This window comes from Trichomycterus rosablanca, chromosome 21 (genome assembly GCF_030014385.1).
Source record: "Trichomycterus rosablanca isolate fTriRos1 chromosome 21, fTriRos1.hap1, whole genome shotgun sequence".
In the NCBI taxonomy this organism is placed as follows: domain Eukaryota; kingdom Metazoa; phylum Chordata; class Actinopteri; order Siluriformes; family Trichomycteridae; genus Trichomycterus; species Trichomycterus rosablanca.
The window spans coordinates 22,587,135-22,606,290 of record NC_086008.1 but is presented as its reverse complement, the minus strand read 5'-3'; the positions used below and the strand labels follow the sequence as shown (position 1 = coordinate 22,606,290).

General features: G+C 47.5%; 2 protein-coding genes and 1 non-coding gene across 4 annotated transcripts; all 3 read left to right on the top strand.

The window, feature by feature from the left end:
• Positions 1 to 351: 351 nt before the first annotated feature.
• LOC134335175 (atos homolog protein B) lies at positions 352 to 12,457 on the top strand. Of its 2 annotated transcripts, XM_063017637.1 has the most exons (10): positions 352 to 623; positions 5,422 to 5,468; positions 7,410 to 7,556; positions 7,924 to 8,916; positions 9,144 to 9,202; positions 9,442 to 9,532; positions 9,639 to 9,797; positions 10,291 to 10,359; positions 10,503 to 10,702; positions 10,886 to 12,457. In XM_063017637.1, exons 4-10 carry the CDS (start codon positions 8,182 to 8,184, stop codon positions 11,037 to 11,039), a joined length of 1,467 nt encoding a protein of 488 aa, XP_062873707.1. In that variant the 5' UTR covers positions 352 to 623; positions 5,422 to 5,468; positions 7,410 to 7,556; positions 7,924 to 8,181; the 3' UTR covers positions 11,040 to 12,457. The 2 variants fall into 2 exon arrangements, with proteins under 2 accessions (XP_062873707.1, XP_062873708.1); XM_063017638.1 differs by lacking the exon at positions 5,422 to 5,468.
• Positions 12,458 to 13,343: 886 nt separating this feature from the next.
• Positions 13,344 to 18,105, top strand: ranbp1 (RAN binding protein 1). The gene is made up of 6 exons (XM_063017956.1): positions 13,344 to 13,490; positions 15,576 to 15,712; positions 15,919 to 16,076; positions 16,155 to 16,283; positions 16,598 to 16,660; positions 17,473 to 18,105. The coding sequence occupies exons 1-6, from the start codon at positions 13,476 to 13,478 to the stop codon at positions 17,610 to 17,612; spliced, it is 642 nt and encodes a 213-aa protein (XP_062874026.1). The 5' UTR covers positions 13,344 to 13,475; the 3' UTR covers positions 17,613 to 18,105.
• LOC134335785 (small nucleolar RNA SNORA77) lies at positions 16,830 to 16,961 on the top strand. The gene has a single exon (XR_010015649.1). It is a non-coding gene; the product is annotated as a small nucleolar RNA SNORA77 (small nucleolar RNA).
• Positions 18,106 to 19,156: the final 1,051 nt, after the last annotated feature.

Sequence of the window (19,156 nt, the reverse complement as noted above, 5' to 3'; positions counted from 1 at the left end):
CTGGACGCACAGCGACCCTGACCGGGCCGAAGCCAAGCCGTCAGTGAGAACTTTGTGTTCTGTAATGAAATCAGCGTGTTTGTCCCGTCACATCCACAGCACGTGTACCGGGGCGTGGTTACGCACTACGTCACACACCCCAAGACCAATGAGCATCAGCGACGTTCGAATATATTAGCACATGAAAGAGTATGCAAATGAGTTATAGAGAAAGCGCGGTGATTGGCTGGGCGCAGATCCACTCAGCCAATGGCGTGAGCGAGAGCGCTTCAGCTGTTCCTGTGGTCCCGCCCATCCTCTGCTGTAGTGGTTGTGTGGAGCGGAAGTGTTGTTATTTAAAGGGACAGCAGGGCGTTTAATGGGCGACGGCTGAGCTGGAAAAAACAGACAGAAAAGAGCGAAGGCCTGAAGACGCAGGACGGGCAGAAAAAGCCGCAGAAACCGTCAGATCAGAGCTGGATCCAGTCCGTCATTGACTATCCATGAGTGTGGACGCGGAAACATGGCGGATCGCTTGTTGTCGATGCGTTTGATCAGCAGTTTCTATTAATAGCAGCTCCGGAGTGAGTGAGACCGAGATCACCCTGTCATTACAGCCTGTCTGCACTCTCTCAACCCCCGGGGTGAGTACCAGCACCACCGTCTCTACCCTGCACCAGTGTACACCAGCAGGTCCAGTCTGGCCAGCACACGTGTGTACTGGTGCCAGTATGGACATGCACACCAGTGCTTTATCACCAGAGCAAATCAGATGGGTGTCTGGTCTCATCTGATCAGGGTGCACGCCCATCCCTGCTTTAACTGAGCACAACACTGTGTAGATCCCTGGTGCATGTCTCACTAACACACTGCTGTGCTTTATTAAGGATTTAATGATTTATATATATTTATATTGTGTGTGTGTGTGTGTGTATATTATCTCTGTCCTGCTTTGTGCTTTTGTGTCTGTATGTCTGGATTCATTAGTTTGCTTTGCAGAGCACTGAACCCCCTAGAGCTCTTAAATCATGTGTTGTTCATTAAAAGGTACTCGACTTGTAATCAAAAGGTCGCCGGTTCAAGCCTTACCACTGCCAGGTTGTCACTGTTGGGCCCTTGAGCAAGGCCCTTAACCCTCAATCGCTCAGACTGTATACTGTCACAGGACTGTAAGTCACTCAGGATAAAAGCGTTTCCTAAATGCTGAGTTAAATGTGTAGGTGCGCACCAGCCCCCCTGGACCAAAATAACTGTGAGACTGGTGTGACCGGAACATGAGGACACCCCCCTGTGTGTCAGTACGGTCCGGCTTTATTTCCACCTCCGCAGTGCTTTTCATTAAAGTCTAGACATGCACTAGGTCCCGTAAATCAAAATTCATGGACGCCTGAGTGAACCCAAGTAGCTGGAATAAAAAGACTTGAATCGCTGTCGATGGACTAGTGATCAAAAGGTCTCTGCAAGATTGTCACTGTTGGACCCCTGAGCAACTTTAACCCTAATCTCTCGCACTGAGTTGAGATAAAAGCCGTCAGTGTAACTGTTGATGAAGTTAGATTTGTGGATCTGATTAGAGATGATCCTGGATGTTTGGGTTCCTATTGTCCTGCTTCAGGCTGTCCAGCCCTCTGTAATAAAATGCACAAAATGTCATGGTGTGTGTGTGTGTGTGTGTGTGTGTGTGTGTGTGTGTGTGTGTGTGTGTGTGTGTGTGTGTGTGTGTGTGTGTGTGTGTGTGTGTGTGTGTGTGTGTGTGTGTGTGTGTGTGTGTGTGTGTGTGTGTGTGTGTGTGTGTGCGTGCGTGCGTGCGTGCGTGCGTGCGTGCGTGCGTGCGTGCGTGCGTGCGTGCGTGCGTGCGTGCGTGCGTGCGTGCGTGCGTGCGTGCGTGCGTGCGTGCGCGTGTGCGTGTGCGTGTGTGTGTGGACTAGTTCCCCTTGGATTGATTTTACTGATGGTTTGTAATAAACGCAGATCTTTCTGGTGTGTACTTTCCACCGTTAGTATCGCCCTGCTTCACGCCCAGTTCCCTTTGTTTTGTTTACATGTCTGATGGAGAGCAGAGCCCCATCACGCTTCTATTAACAGTGCACGTGTGAATCAGTGGGACAAAAACCCCTAAACACAGCAGCAGCAGCGTTGAAGCGTTTCCATCTTCAGTCCCGCCCGGCTTCTTCCTGCAATAAACCTGTGAGTGTTTCCGGAGGGGGGGACGAGAGCGCCTCACAATGGGGCAGAGATTGGGCCGGAATGAAAGAGAAGGGAGCGCGGGCAGGGACCCGAGGGGTTCAGCCATTCACCCACTGATCCGCTTTGAATGGTGCACAGGTTGGAAAATGCGGGGGGTCATTAGGAACGCACGGTGCACTCTCTGAACCCCGCTCGCTGTCCTCGTTCATTCATTCAGGAACCAGCCAGAAGCCCCCCCCACCCGTGAGAGCTGATCTGGTGTACAGCAGGTTCTCTGATGTGCTCTGTGTCCGAGAGAGACGGACGCGAGACGTGCAGGTCGGTCGTTCTCCTGCAGAACCTCCAGCTTTAATACAGGACACAAAACCACCGAAATGTCACCAATTAGGACAAAGGAAACAGTTCTGTGTGGATCCGTCTGTTGTACTGACACACTGACGGTGATATTCTACCCGAGGGTGAATTATGTGACTGGTCAGGTTTCCTCAGGCAGCCCTAAAGCTAAAATATCAGTTTCTGATGATTTTAAAATTAATTCATCTGTTCTGATGATCACAAACCACATTCTGATCTCAGCCTGGTATTGGGGCGTGTACAGCCCCCTCTTAGCTCCTTTGATCAACCAAAAGTAAATACTGAAGGTAATACAGGGACATCAGCACTTACGATTAAATGTGATGGATCTCATGACATTCTGACGAACCCTCACGGACTGTCTGGTGGAACACAGGACTCATGTTGTAAAAGACGAATGCTAATGCTAAGCAGGTTGCATGCTTGTGTCATTCTGCTCATTTGCATGTTTACTGGGAGTGGAGCTCAGATGATTCTGGAATGATTCTCATTCATCAGATATTTAAGCATGAAGCAGCTCCGATTAGGCTCAGGACACTTCTGGGATTTGAACCCACAATATAGTGATCTAGCACCACTCCTGTAGGTGGTACAAAAGTCTGTATTTGATGGACTGGAGGTTTTTTTTTCAGGATATTCATGCCCGGGCATGTCCAGAACATCTCTCACGTCTCACGTTTCTCTCCTCTGTTCTCCTGCACCTTTATTTGGTGATGGTGCTGAGTCAGTGCTTTCCACCCCGAGTCTCTCCCGGACAGATGCAGGCATTCACGTCTAGAGAAGACGAGCTGTTCCTCTGACCTCCTGCAGATACCGTCTCCAGATCACCTGCTCCACCCAAACCTGTTCCGACACTCAGCTTTGATCTGTTTGTGTTTAAACAAGGTCGGAGGTCAGCACCAGGCCCTTCCTCAGGCTCTTTAAATAGTGCTTAAAAATGTCGGTTCAGGGGTCAGACACCAGAGCAGATCTCAGAACCGTCCAGCTATGGACACCAGGAATCAAACTGGGAGTTTCTGATGTTTCCACATGACCAGGGATGCTCATAGTCTACTGCTGTATAATAAACAGAAGGTGGTTTGAGACACAGCCCTTTCTACTGCTCCACTTGGACCAAAGTTGAACCACAATACTGTAGACAAGACCAGTAGATCTCAGTCTGAAGCTGTGGTTTGAAGCGACGGTTCTTTACTGAAGCTCTGATGTTATTAATGAGTCGTAACCATGGTAATTATCATCAGCACTTTATTAGGAACACTTCAGTTCCTCATGGCGTGGATTCCACTAGGTTCCACAAATGTTCCTCTGAGGTTCTGGTCCACGCTGACGTGTCTCTGTTGGGTCAGGATGGACTTTTACTCTGCTCGTGGTCAGCAATGTTACCCACCAGGTTGGGTTTACGGGTTCATCCTGCTTTTATGGAGCAGATTCACAAGAACATGGTTCTCAGTCTTTGGTTGTCCAGCTTCAGCTTCCTGTTCTTGTGATCTTCATCCACCTCACACGTCTCTGACAGCTCTGCTTAAGATGGGCCGGAGCTGATTAAGTGTCTGTGGTGCTGATGATCTACAGGAACTAGATCTTCTGCATGAAGATCCACTTCCTCCATGAACTATAGATACCACACACACACTCATACACAGGAAGTTAAGAAGAGTATCGTCTTAGTGGTTGTCATGCAAAACATTGTGTGTGTGTGTGTGTGTGTGTGTGTGTGTGTGTGTGTGTGTGTGTGTGCGTGCGTGCGTGCGTGTGTGTGTGGTAATGGTGCCTGTTTTACATTCTTGTAAGAAAACTGCCATAACAGGTTAACAAGGTTTTTTGGTCTGACGTATCTGCTCAGCTGTGGTCTTCCTTCCTTAAAACACACACACACACACACACACACACACACACACACACACACACACACACAGACACACACAGAGACACACACACACACACACACACACACACACACACAGGTTGTTTCTGAGCAACGTTTGAAAGTGAAAAGCATGAAGTGTGTGTGTGTGAGAATTTTCTGTCCTAATGTTCATTGTGCTGGGTCAGACTATACAGACGGCAGCTTCTTTGTGCTTATATAAATGGGGACAGTTGGACTGAACGATGACAGGTGTACATTTTAGTCCTACAAAACAAACTGAAACCCCCTGACTTCCTGCTGTCCCTCGGGAGGGGTGTGTGTGTGTGTGTGTCAGTGTGTGTGTGTGTGTCAGTGTGTGTGTGTCAGTGTGTGTGTGTCAGTGTGTGTGTGTCAGTGTGTGTGTGTCAGTGTGTGTGTGTCAGTGTGTGTGTGTCAGTGTGTGTGTCAGTGTGTGTGTCAGTGTGTGTGTCAGTGTGTGTCAGTGTGTGTGTCAGTGTGTGTGTCAGTGTGTGTAACCTGTACAACCTGTACCTAATGGGTAGAACATGTGTGTGTTTACATACAGTACTATAGGATTAGAGCCTGCACCCACTGTCCAATCAGAGAGCTGGGATCCGGAAAGCCTCGCCCACATGCTGAATGCTGACAGTGAATTTGCGTTGAGTGAGAGAGTGTGTGTGTGTAAACTGAAGCCATTGTGTTCTGAAAGAGGGTGACAGGGTAAAGTGAGTGTGTGTGTGTGTGTGTGTGTGTGTGTGTGTGTGTGTGTGTGTGTGTGTGTGTGTGTGTGTGAGAGAGAGATTTTGGGAAGGGTATTGAATGCAGGGTTGGGGGAGTCAGAGCTGAGCATACCAGAATAGCAGAAAGTGTATACAGGAAGGGGCGAGAGACACTTATACATACTGTCACCTCTCTAACTCTGTCTCTCTCTCACACACAACCACACACAACCACACACAACCACACACAACCACACACTTACAGTCTCTCTCTCTCTCTCTCTCTCTCTCTCTCTCTCTCTCTCTCTCTGTCAGGATCTGGACTGAGTGAGGAAGAGGAGGAGAGAAAGAGAGATCCAGAGGTGAGGTCTGAATTTAATATAGTTCTGCTATTATATATACACACACACCGTATGTATACACACGCCATATTTATTTATATACACACTATACAAACACTATATGCACATACGCACACACTGTATTTATTTATATACACACACTGTATATACACACTTTATACACACACTATATTCACACACACATACACACACACTACTTACACACTGTATATATAGTCTATATACACACACTATATGTATATACACATACTATACACACACATATGTATGCACACTATGTACACACAGCTTTAAGAGGTACAGATGAACACACTACACTCTCTGTGTTCCTCCACCACTTTTACTCGTACCTCAACCAGCCACCAGGAGGCGCTGTGGTGTCAGCAACGAGGAGATTCACCATCCAGCCTTTATTACAGTATTAGTGTGTGTGTGTGTGTGTGTGTGTGTGTGTGTGTGTGTGTGTGTGTGTGTGTGTGTGTGTGTGTGTGTGTGTGTGTGTGTGTGTGTGTGTGTGTGTGTTGAGAGGACAGAGGTTCAGTGTTTATCTGGACGTGTTGATGGTGGTGCAGAAACACTCAGGTTTTATCTTCAGTAAACACACTCCTGACGTCACACATTCACTCAGCCAGTGTAGATACTGGGCTAGCTTTACTGGTGAGGACAGGACAATGTGTACTGCTTCTCTCTCTCACACACACACACACACACACACACACACACACACACACACACACACACACACACATACACACACATACACACATGCTCTCATTTGGTTCTGGTTCTGGTCTATCTCAGTTGACTATCAGTGTGTGTGTGAAGCAGAGTGTTTCTATATGAAGGTCACATGACCTCACACAGCCCGTGTTTGCAGGACACACCTGACCTCACCTGGAGCGTCAGTCCTTCACTGTGTGACTGAGTCAGCGTTAAACGTTTAGCGTTAGCAGAGTCGCACTGGATCTGTTACATACATCAGAGCTAAGCTTAGCATCCCACTGTGTGTGTGTGTGTGTGTGTGTGTGTGTGTGTGTGTGTGTGTGTGTGTGTGTGTGTGTGTGTGTGTGTGTATCAGCTGTAACTGACCTGTCTTGGGTTCAGGGTCCAGCCCGTGTTATCTGTTCAGCATATGTGTCCCCCCCCCCCCCCCACACACACACAAGGTTTAACCCTCATCTCTAAAAATAATGAAGCTACACAGAGAATATGCACTATAGGATCAAAAGTATTGGGACGCCGCTTCTAATGACTGAACTCATGAGTTTCAGTCACAACAGGCACTAACAGGCGTAATAAATCAATCATATACAGAAAACGATCTGCATTTGACTGTGCAGCAACAGGTTAGGGAAGGTCTAGTCCTGTTCCTGCTCTATAAAGACATGAAGATAAGCTCCAGTGTCCTGCACAGAGCCCTGACCTCAGCTCCACTCAACAGCTCTGGGATGAACCGGAACATCGACTGATCCATCAGCGCCCAGCCGTACAAATGCTGCCTTATTTTGAATCTCCCACAGACAGACTTTAAAGTCTTGTGAGAAGCTTCTTAGTAGAGCGGCTGTTCTAGCTGTAAGGTCACACAGACCTCAGTCACTCATAGTCAGGCGTCCAAATACTTTTGGCTGTGTAGTAAATATATACAGGACACGCACACACACACACACACACACTGTGTTGTATTTATAAATACACCCCACCACACCTGTGTTCTCTGCAGTGTGTGTGTGTGTGTGTGTGTGTGTGTGTGTGTGTTTTATTAGCTAGCGTGGTGGTGTTTCGGTGAGTATGTGACCGCCGTTAGCCATGATTAGCGCTGACGTAGATCAGCTGACTGAGCGAGTGAGTGTGTGTTTGTGGGTTAACGGAGAGGCACCAGCGCACCATCGTTTCCACTGAGGTTAGCATGTAGAACTTGAGGGTGTGTGTTCTGACCCTCAGGTGGACGTGTGTGGAATGCAGCGCTCAGGATGCTGCCGCCGAGCCGCCCGTCACCCGTCGGAGCCCCTGAGGGACGCGTGTGGCCCCCGGCCCCGTTCACACAGAGAGAGGAAGTAGACGTGACCCGCTGACGTCCCGCCCCTCCAGGTGAGTAAACGCAACACACGCTAATTATCGGGACGCCGCTTCTAATGATATAAAGGGAATCACGTGCTTGCAGTTTGCAGTAAGAGTTTAGGGAAGGTCCTCTCCTGTTCCAGCATGTAGTGCACGTCCCAAATATATATGGATCTGTGAACAGTGCAGTGAAGTGATTTGGGACACAGCCGGAGCAGATACGAACGAAGCCGACGATACGTTTACATTCAGGATACAGTGCAGTGGGGTCAGGGTTCTGATGATGCTGGACCAGGAGTGGACCTTCCCCAAACTGACACCCAGCAGTCAGGAGGGGCGTCCACATACTTCTGGGCATGTGGTGTATCTGTACTGGAGGCTCTGTCTCTCTCTGCAGGTCTCGGGTCTCCGCCCGTGTCGGAATGCTGTGGTTGGATCGGATGGGCAGCGACGGAGATGGACGGACTGAGGGGTTAGGCTCGGGGTCAGAGGGCAAAGCATTATGGAAAACCTAATGCGCCGATGCTAGAGTGAAGCCCGGGGATCTTCTGAGCGATTCCTCTTAACACTGAACTGTTCAGAACGTTTTAATTATTAAAGAAAGAAAAAGAAACGTTTTATATTTTTAATAATAAGAGAGCTCAGCGACGGCAGCATGCGGCACATCCACGTGGAGCCGGTACGCAAGGAGGCGCAGGCCGGGGACACGCCTCCCTCCAGCGACCCCCAGATCAGCGTGGACCCCCGGCCCCTGGGGCCCCCCAGACCGCTGAACCAGGAGGAGCTCCGGCTGCAGAAGGTCTATCAGCTCTCCATCTTCTCCCAGAGAGGAGGCTTCAGAGGAGGCGCCAAGCGGAGCAGAGAGGAGGCGCCCGGCACCGTCGTCTCCCCCAAACGCCTCCTTCAGGACGAGGAGCAGGATGATGATGACGAGGACGATGAAGAAATGGAAATGGAGGTGCCTCTCCCCACCAAGGGCGCTTTCGCCCCTCTGTCCCCAAAATCACCTCCCACGACGGACCCTCAGAACCCCCCTCCCGACCCTCTGGAACCTTTACACCCCACTTTAACCCCTACTGAGGCAGCGGAGTGGGGGGCGGGAATCGAAAAGACCCCGCCCCCGTCAGAAAGGATCCCCCGCCCGCCCTCGCCCCCCTCCTGCTCCAACGGGGCGGGACCGTCGGAGAGGAACGGCGAGGTGAAGAAGAAGAAGCTGCTGTCCTTCAGCGACGTGGCCGACTCGTGCTCGGAGGACGAAGGACCGTCCACGTCCAAACGCAGCCGCCTGGCGCTCACGCCCGGGATCGGACTGGCACCGGGGCGCAGCACAGACTCCAAGGGCGCCCCCTACTGGACACACCTCCTGCCCACGGCCAAGGAGCAGAGCAAGGTGAGGAAACACACACACACACACACACACACACGCTTACTGTAGAACGGCGGGTCATATCAGGTACATCACATCCAGGTGTGTTTCTCAGTCCATATATGGACGTGGGCGTGTCTTCAGGGCTAGATTGCCACCGTACCCCCGTCATATTAGGAACAGGATGTGTGTGTGTGTGTGTGTTTGTGTGTGTGTGTGTGTTAATGTTCCTTCCTGTGTGTTCCACCCAGAGTTCTGCTGAGTGTTCCCGGTCAGCGCGGAGGTTGAAGGCCAGCACTCGCCTCAAATCGTGAGAAACACACACACACATACACACACACATACACACATACACACATACACACATACACACACACATACACACATACACACACTACCAAAAACACATGTTACATTCTGACTGTCAGTACAACTCTGTCTGTCTGTCTGTCTGTCTGTGTGTGTGTGTGTGTGTGTGTGTGTGTGTGTGTGTGTGTGTGTGTGTGTGTGTGTGTGTGTGTGTGTGTGTGTGTGTGTGTGTGTGTGTAGTCGTCAGCTGCGCAGTGGGCGTCGGACCGACACCAGCCGTCTGTCCGGTTCATCGTTAGCCGTTAGCAGGTCGCTGTTGGGGAACTTTGAGGTATAAAGGTGGTTCAGTTCCAAAAATAATCATCATGATGCTGCTGAGACAGTGATGGATGATAAAGTGTGTTTGTGTGTGTGTGTGTGCGCGTGTGCGTGCGCAGGAGTCGATCCTGAAGGGCAGATTCTCTCCGTCGGGGCAGATCGAGGGCTTTACGGCTGAAATTGGGGCGAGTGGCTCCTACTGTCCCAAACACGCCACCCTACCTGTACAGGTGACCTACTACGACACGTCCGAGCACAGCGCACCCTCGCCCTTCCTGGTAACTACAGCATGTGGGTGTGTGTGTGGGTTAGACTGAGTACACATGGTATCACACAGATACCATAAGTAATTAGACAGGACATTTATTTTAATTTATGTATTTATTATTATTGTAACGTGATGTTTTACACTTTGGTTCATTCATGACTGTACAGGTAGTTACTGCTTACACAAGATTCATCAGTTCTAGTTAGTGTCTCCAGTTCACCTCACTTACACGCCTTTGTACTGTGGGAGGAAACCGGAGCTCCCGGAGGAAACCCACACAGACACGGGGAGAACATGCAAACTCCACACAGAAAGGATAATAGATGAATTACAGCATTGAAGCCGATTGCTGTGAAAAATGGAGCATCATGAGATTGTGTGTGTGTGTGTGTGCGTGCGTGCGTGTGCGCGTGCGCGTGTGCGTGTGCGTGTGCGCGTGCGCGTGCGCGTGCGCGTGCGCGTGCGTGTGCGTGTGTGTGTGTGTGTGTGTGTGTGTGTTGCAGGGTGTGATCTCCCTGGAGCCTTTAGGGAAGAAAGGATATAGCGTACCCAAAGCAGGGACCATTCAAGTGGTGAGTGATCACATGACCTTCTCTCTGTGCTCTGATTGTTCAGACGGGAGGTTAGAACCCATCCTGCTGAGGCTGTAGGTTTTTATACGATGTTATATGATGATGTATGATGCCCTCCCCCCGCCCCCCCCATGTGTGTGCAGACCTTATTCAACCCCAATAAAACCGTAGTGAAGATGTTCCTGGTGACCTACAACTTCGGCGACATGCCCGTCAATCACATGACCTTTCTGCGCCATCGCATCTTCCTGGTGCCTGTGGAGGAGGGGGCGGAGTCGGAGGGGTGTTTACAAAGCTCCGCCCCCGACAGGAAGAAGATTCTATGCTACCTGATTCACCTTAGGTAGGAATTCTCACCTGTGGTACATTACTGATGAGGTGCGGGGGGTACAGGGGGGCACAGAGGGTACAGGGGTACACCTGCTATACTGAGGCTGATGGGTACAGGGGTACAGGAGGTACAGGAGGGGGGTACAGGGGGGGTACAGTGGTACACTATACTGAATCTGTGGTGTCTCCTCTTTAGATTCCAGAGCTCTAAGTCTGGAAAGATTTACTTGCACGACGACATTCGGCTGCTATTCTCCCGGAAATCCATCGAGGTGGACGCAGGGATTCCTTACGAGCTCAAGTCCTTCACCGAGGTGCCAAGAAACCCCAAATACTCACCGCGGGTGTGACCCCACCGGGACGGACTACAGGAGGAACCACGCCCATCATTAACACACGCTACACCAGAACAGTTCAATCGTAACACACACGGACCGGAGTGAGGACAGGAAATACATCACCACGTGCTCCTGCTTAATCCCGCCCACTAGGAAACTATCATCCAGTGACCGGACATGTTTGTGTTTGTGGAGAACGGAACAGATCTGATGAGGACTGCAGTGATTCTCCGGCATTGTAGCCGCATGATAGTTCGAGCACATTTTGAAAACGATGTGGGCGGGGCGGGAAATATGGGCGGGGTTTAGAATCGGAGCGTGTTAATTAACTCGTTTAGTTACGATAAACAAACCGACCCGGGGGCAGAAACGCTACAGAACTGGACTTTAATCCTGAGTGAGATATTACCGGCCTCTACAGTCCAGCTTCAATACTGCAGGAACAGACAGTAGTAACGGCTCAGACAGGCTAGCATGACGTTAAAGGTTTTATGTTTAGAAGGTTAGCAATATTAACGTGTGACGAGCTTAGCTGGGTAATTTAGCGACAGTATCACAATTTTAACATTATTCAGCATTGGTTACTGCCACCTAGAGGCCGAGTATAGTACTGCAACAACAAACTCTTCATTAGTAAACATTAAAAACACACACGTACACATACAGACCCGCCTTCAGCGTCAACAACGACAAAAGGCGATGCTTTTTTTTTTTTTATCTCTGACCCTTTTTATTGACCCCTGAAAAACAGAAAAAGAAATGCTACGTAAACGTACAATTGTTTGTTTGAAGTGTTAGCTAATTAGTTAGCTAGTAAACAGCTTTAACTACCCATTTGATCGTGTTTTCCTGCTGTTAGGTGATAAAATTCAAAATTAGAAACAATACATTTAAAATTTCAAGAAATTTGACTCTTTAATCAAAAATTGCTGCCACCTACAGACCAGCGTCGGTACTGCAGTAACAATGGCGACAGTCTTTAAGAAGAAACGACTTCGTGTAAACATATAGATTTATAACTCGGCTTTAATAACTCGTTCTGTCATCGTGAACATGAATTATTGGATGTTGCCTTCTACAGGCTGATTTAATTATTGCAACAATGCATCACGTTTTTTAATAGCAGTAATACGATGTTCGAGGTTAATTATTTTGAGCATCTCTGATAGGCCTTAGCAGCTATCGTCATGATTCCAGTACAATAACGAATCAGGAACTGTGCCCTCTACAGGCCGGTTTCTGATCTGCACTTTAATTAGCGAGGTTACGCTTAGCGTTTGCTATAATAACACTCATGAAGCGGTGAGTCCAGATTTTGTGGCGTTTGCTCCCCCTACAGGAAGCAGCCGGTAGTGTTTCAGTTCTGTATAGACGGGAGAGTAACGCGGTGCACAGGCAGAGGGGCGCGTGGGATTTATTTTTCTGGAGGTGGGGGTGGGGTAGGGTGGGGTAGGGTGGGGTGGGGCGGGGTTGTTAGGGGTATTTAAATGAGATATGCACATGTATATTTTAATGATAAAATAAAGTCTGTGGCTTGCGAGTGAACTCAGTGTGTGTTTGAGTGTAAACATGAGGTTGTATGTGATGCTGCATGTATGTAACATGCTAGTAGGTGGATTGGCTGCTCTAAAGTAGGGTGATCATGACCAGTATTACAAAAATGCAGAAATAAATGGTTGAATTAATACATTAATGAATGAATAGTGGAATAGATGAATAAATAATAGAATAGATAGATGACTGATTAAATGAATGAATGGATCAATAAATTAATAATTTATTACATGAACAATAAATTATTAATTTAATTAATAATTAAATGAAAAGATGTATGGATGCTTAAATGGCATTAAATGAATGCATGAATTACTTATTAAATGGGTGAATAAATAAATGAATGGATGATAGATGAATGATTAAATATGAATGGATGAACGAATAATTGGATGGTTGAATTAAGAGATAAATGAATGAATGAAAGGATTAATGGAAAGATGAATAAATAAATGGATGGATGAACATATGATTGAATGGCTGAATGATAGGATACATGGGTAAATGGATAAAAGAATGAATAGATAAATGATTGAATGATTAATTAGATAAATGAACTAAACGATGACTGATTGGATGGATGGATTAATAAATGATTGTAAGACTGAATGAATGGGTGAGTTTAGGAGCCTGAACTGAGGTAAGCTTGTAGATGGATGAATGAGTGAATGTTGGAGTTGGTGGACCAGTGACGCCATCGGTCCCGGCCCGGGTGTAGAAGAGGGGGGGCGTGGGCGGAGGTGACGTCAGTGAGCGCGTGCTGTACCGGCGCTGTGCGCGGGAAGCGTGAGTGAGTGAGTGAGTGAGTGAGGGTGAGAGAGTGAATGGTGGCTCAGCTCTCTGTGTGAGGACCGGTACTGAAACTCTCTCAATCTCCATCCATCCGCCGCTAACATGGCAGATACCAAGGTGAGATTCACTCACACACACCCGCACACCTTCATCCGTCCATCCTCACCCTCATTTTATTCATCCGTCCATCAGAAAAGTGTGTGTTTATACCGGAGAGCTGAAGTACCCGGATGTGCTCAAATATAATGTGTGTGTATACACTCTGCTATTAGTGCTGCTGGAACATTAATATTATATATTGTATCTGTTATTTACAGATTTTAATGTTATAATTTATCTCATTTATTATTGTAACCTTTGCTGTTTAAAAAAGTAAAGAAATATATAAACTTTTAACCATCTCGGTTACTGGCGCGCTAGTTAGCATTAGCACAAGCTACTTTCATTTTTAAATGGTTTATTAAAACTTTATAGTATCAGACTGAGTCAGTTAATCCAGATCGGAATTTAATAATCTTGATGTTATTTTCAACCTTTTAAATATGTTCTAGATTCAAATAAACATCCCTGAATTTAATCTATTCTTTAGTTAGCATCCAGCTATCCTGTATCCAAGTGCTATGCTAACTGATGCTACCTGAACACACACAATCATCTCGGCTCAAACCAATTATATTATAAAGTTTACTGCTTGTTAAATGTTTTAATGTTAATATTTTAACGCTCCACGTTTTTGCAAACTGGTATAAAACTAATTAAGCATCTGTGTATATAATTAAAGCTAGCGGTGCTAACTAGCAGGCCGGTGGTGTGAAAGCACATGTGCTGCAAATCAGTCCAACATCCAAACATCTTTTCAATATATTTTAATCACTTGATTTATTTACTCTGCACCTCCCTGCTCATCTGCTTACATTTAGGGATTTTACTTCAATATAAGTGCGTTAATTCTTTATAAAAATCAGCACAATTCCAGACAGCAGTGAAATAAAGACACTTGATGGACAGGTGATGTTCAGGAGGGGAGAAACACATGAGAACTTTACATCTGGATGCTCAATGTGCAGTGATGCAGATGTTACAGATGTGCAGAGAAGCATCTCAGATACCCTGAAGGATGGAATGTAAAAGTCTGATGAAGGACCTTCAGAAAGGCCTGAAATCCCTTTATTGTTCTTACAAAAAGGAATATTAATGAATGATCCTCAAACATGGATCCGGGTTCAGAGAGTCCTGGAGGTCCAGGTTATTTAGAAACTATAGTTCCAGACTAGGGAAGTGATGTTCTGATTCTTTGGATCCAGTTTAATCCTCTGATGTATTCTATCATGAGAGTAAATCCATTTGACCTGAACCCTGGTACAGTATCTGCGTCATGCCCCGTCTGCAGAGAGTCAGCTCGGTTACTGCCATCAGGTGATGCTCACGACCTGCATGATCATGAACGAACAGGTCTGATTTATCTCCAGATTCCCCACCGTCATGCTGACGTCCATCTCGGGTCTCCATTGATTTACTGATCCTGAATAAACTGACAGGGCTATAAGACGACGTCTCGTTCTTCTCTGCTTGATCTCTGAGTGTAGATCAGAATTTTCACGCTTCTGGAACTGACACTTCTCGTTCTGTTCCCTCTATGAGGTTTGGGAAAAGCCGACCGCTTTTAAAGGCTCTGAAGTTTGGGTCGGAACTAGTTTGTGTTCTTTTGTGCGGCTGGTGCAGCTTAAGGAATTAAATATATAGTTTATTGTAAGCTGCAGTATATAGTGAGTCTCTCTCTTTGTTCTTGCACTTATACACAATTAACAGTCCTGATGTTGTTTAGCATATAAAAATGGTAAGTGTAAGTGATGCATTTTACTCTGCAGCAGAAGTTTCCGTTCAAACAAACAATAAACTATTAAATACACTCCAGTATTAGGGGGGGGAAACGCCAAAATACATCATAAAATACACATGGACCAGGTAGTTTACACAAGATGTTGAATTGGCCGCTCCAAACTGACAATGCAGAACATTTAATAAAGGATAAACCATAAACTTCTTATATAAAATAGATTCTAGTAAAATAACCTTGCTCATGCCGTAAATATTAACAATTATCACAACTAACTGGTTTACTCTGGTTGATGTGGGATGTAGAACCTTCTGAATATAAAACACTGGGGTCCTAAGATGTTCTGCCTCCTTCTCTCTCTCTAGGGGACACCTGATGACCACGAGACGACCACGGATAACACCGAGGACACCAACCATGACCCCCATTTCGATCCCATCGTCTCGCTCCCTGAGCAGGAGGTGAAGACTCTGGAGGAGGACGAGGAGGAGATCTTCAAAATGTGAGTGTGTGCTGGAGCTTTCAGAACCGCTGGGTGTGGGTCCGACGCGTTACGTAAAAACATGGTCGAGTCATGTGATGCATTCGGACCAATGTGAGACACAGAAGTCTGAGGGAGGTGAGGTTAGAACCCAGGTCTCTGGGGCCCTGACATCTTCACAACAATACTGTGTGTGTGTGTGTGTGTGTGTGTGTGTGTGTGTGTAGGCGAGCGAAGCTGTACCGCTTCGCCAGCGAGAACGACCCGCCCGAGTGGAAGGAGCGCGGCACGGGCGACGTCAAGCTGCTGCGCCACAAAGAGAAGGGAACCATCCGCCTCCTGATGAGGAGAGACCGCACGCTCAAGATCTGCGCCAACCACCTCGGTGAGTGTGCTTTACACCGTCCGCTTCTCCGTGTCTGTACGGCGGGCGGGTCTGAGTAACGAACCCTGCTGTGTGCAGTCGTGCCGCTGATGGAGCTGAAGCCGAACGCGGGGAGCGACCGCGCCTGGGTCTGGAACACACACGCCGACTTCGCAGACGAGAAGCCCAAACCCGAGATGCTGGCCATCCGCTTCCTGAACGCCGAGAGTGAGTACAGCCGGAGCCATGTTTAATACTGTGGGGAAGAGGGGTATGATGGGAAATCATCTAGAACTAAGAAATGTCTTTGCTGCATAATGAGCAGGTGGGAGTTTCTCCACCAGGGGGAGCTGTTGGCTTTGTGTTTAATCTCCCAGTCAGGCCTGATGTAGCTCATGCTGGAGTCTGAACTGTCCAGTCTGTCCATGGATCTTCGTGGATGGAGGGTTCGTGTGCCGAGGGGCGGGTCACCCCCGTGTGTCACATCATCGACACATGACGTCCTGACCTCACGTTTGATTTTCTTTCTTTCCTCCTCACAGACGCACAGAAGTTCAAGCTGAAGTTTGATGAATGCAGGGAGGAGGCCAGGAAGTCGCTTGAAGGTGAGATGTTTGAATAAAACTGGATGCTTCAACACGCTCGGCTATAGAAACGGAGGGAAGGTCGTTAACTTTATATGCTGCATGGGAACCAGTGAGTGCTCTTGGTGGTTGTATATGGTCTCAGTTACGCCCCCCTCAGGCTCCCCACTGTACTGCAGGACGCTCGGGCGCAGACTCACTCTGTTTCTCGTCGCCTCCTCCGACCTGAAACTTTTTCAGTCTGCTACAGCGATGGGCGGAGCTGCTCCACACGCGCTCTCCTGCCTTCAGGTGGAGCTCTGGAGCACTCCGCTACAGACTATTATGGGATGGATGTGTATATACTCACTGCATGTTATTAGGAACACATATCTGGGATGGACATTTTTGTGGGTATACAAATACTGACTGTAGGTCAACTGTTGCTCTGTACCCGGTCAACCCCCACCCCATCTTATTTATCAATGTGATCACTGAGTGGTAGTGACTGTAGCAGGTGCAGCAGTGTTGTTGGGATTTTTGTAATAGACTCTTTATTAGGAACACAAACCCTGGATGCTTTTTGATGGCTTAAAAATCCCAACAACACTGCTGCACCTGCTACATAAGTGTCTGATCACTGTGGGTTCTGTGTAGATCAGGGGTAACAGAGTACAGGTCAACAGATGTGCTACTGTCAGTAATTGTATACTCACAACACAAATTCATCTATATGGTAGGTGTGGCTTATATAATAATTAGTGACACGCCCTGTGCAGAAGTTTGTGCCCCCTAACCCTAAACATTTTCCCTCATAGTGTGTGTAACGTGAGGTGTGTGTGTGTGTGTTCCAGCTGATGGAAACAAGGCCGACTCGGTGGTGGAGAAGCTGGAGGATCTTTCCATCAAAGACCAGAAGACGCAGAGCTCGGAGGAGAAGGATAAAGACGCCAAGAAGGAGGAGAAGAAGAAGAAGCCCGAGGAGGAGAAATGAGCGCGTCTCGTCTTCTTTTTGGCCCCCCCCCGCGCCCCCACACCGCCCCTCTTTTCTATGACGGACTGTAAACATTCGGACACTTCGTCTTCATTTCGGGTTCAAGGCTCTTTGTTTATTTTTATTAGTGTGCGTGGGAGACCCCCGGCGTGGCTCCCGGCGTCCATTCCTCACGCATTCCACGCACTTCCTGTTAGTGTTCTGAGCACGCCCACGCGGCCGGGTCGGGCCGGCGCCTGTCCCCGCGCCGCGTCGGCCTTCCTGTCCGCTGGGGTGGTTTTTGTTTTTGTACCAGGAGCCGAGCGAGCGAGCGAGTATGTGAGTGAGTGAGTGAGCAGGATCGGTGGAGCGACCGCAGGGATCTTGAGGGGAGGTGGGAGGGAATCGGTTACGCACCAGAGCAGGATCTCACCGGATCAGTGATGGAACGAGGGATCTGGATGCTGTATCTGATTTAATAATAATGGAGGAAATAAAAGTCCAGTTCACTCGATCTGTGTGTGTGTCTCTTTTAATAACACTCGTGTATTTAGGACATGTCCATTTCCCACCTTCTCTACTGTATCTGTGCTAAATGAGCAGCTCCTCCAGACACTAGGTGTCGCTGTTGATTTTTTATTATGGGTAAACGGTACTTAAACACGATTACTGACCGTGTCCCCTTCAGAGAGAGAGACACGCCTGCATGATCCTGCATCCTGGTCAATGCTATAAATAGCGAAATGTAATGGAGTGAGTGATGAGCACGGCTCTGTTATAGAGGGGAACTGGTGCACACATTCTTTTTTAAGCCTGATCTGAGAAAATGAAGCTTTTATTATTAAAAATAAATAAAGAAATGTAAACAGATTGAAGTTAGTGTGTGTGTTTCTGGATAAAGGAATATGACTGTCAGGTCTTGTTGCTGCTCACTTGGTGTTTAGAAGAATCACGTCCTGATGAGCTGCTGTCCAACATTTCTAGCTTAGAATCAAATTAATAATTATTTAGTAATATATTAAATGTTTAGTGGGGTGCAGTGGTGTAGGATGCTGGCACACTTCTGCTAGGATCCTGGGTTGAATCGGGTATCTACACCCATGATTGGCTGAAGCGCTGAGGTACATTGATGCCCTTTTCCAGAGTATTTCAGCCTTATGATCAGTATTTTCTGGTGGATCTGGACCTGCTGTGACCCTGACCAGTTTTTCAAGCATATAGAGCAATAGCTGGACTACAGTCAGTAATGGTATACCCTAGTACCCAAGTGCGTTTACACAGTAGGTGAGGTTTATAAACTGGACTGTGAGTGTATGTGTACATTAATAAACTCAGCTGCTCACATTTCTATGTTGCTGTGGATCAAATAGTGCTGGATGTAAATATTGGGCTCTTGAGCAAGGCCCTTAATCTTTATTTATTCTGTATTGTAAGTAAATGTGCTGCTGATGTTTATGAATATGACATTACACTGGCTTAGAGACAGATCTACGTATTTGCAGTGACAGCTATTTATTAAAAATCGTGTCCATATACTGTGTCCGGGTAAACGCTTCAGGCGGAAC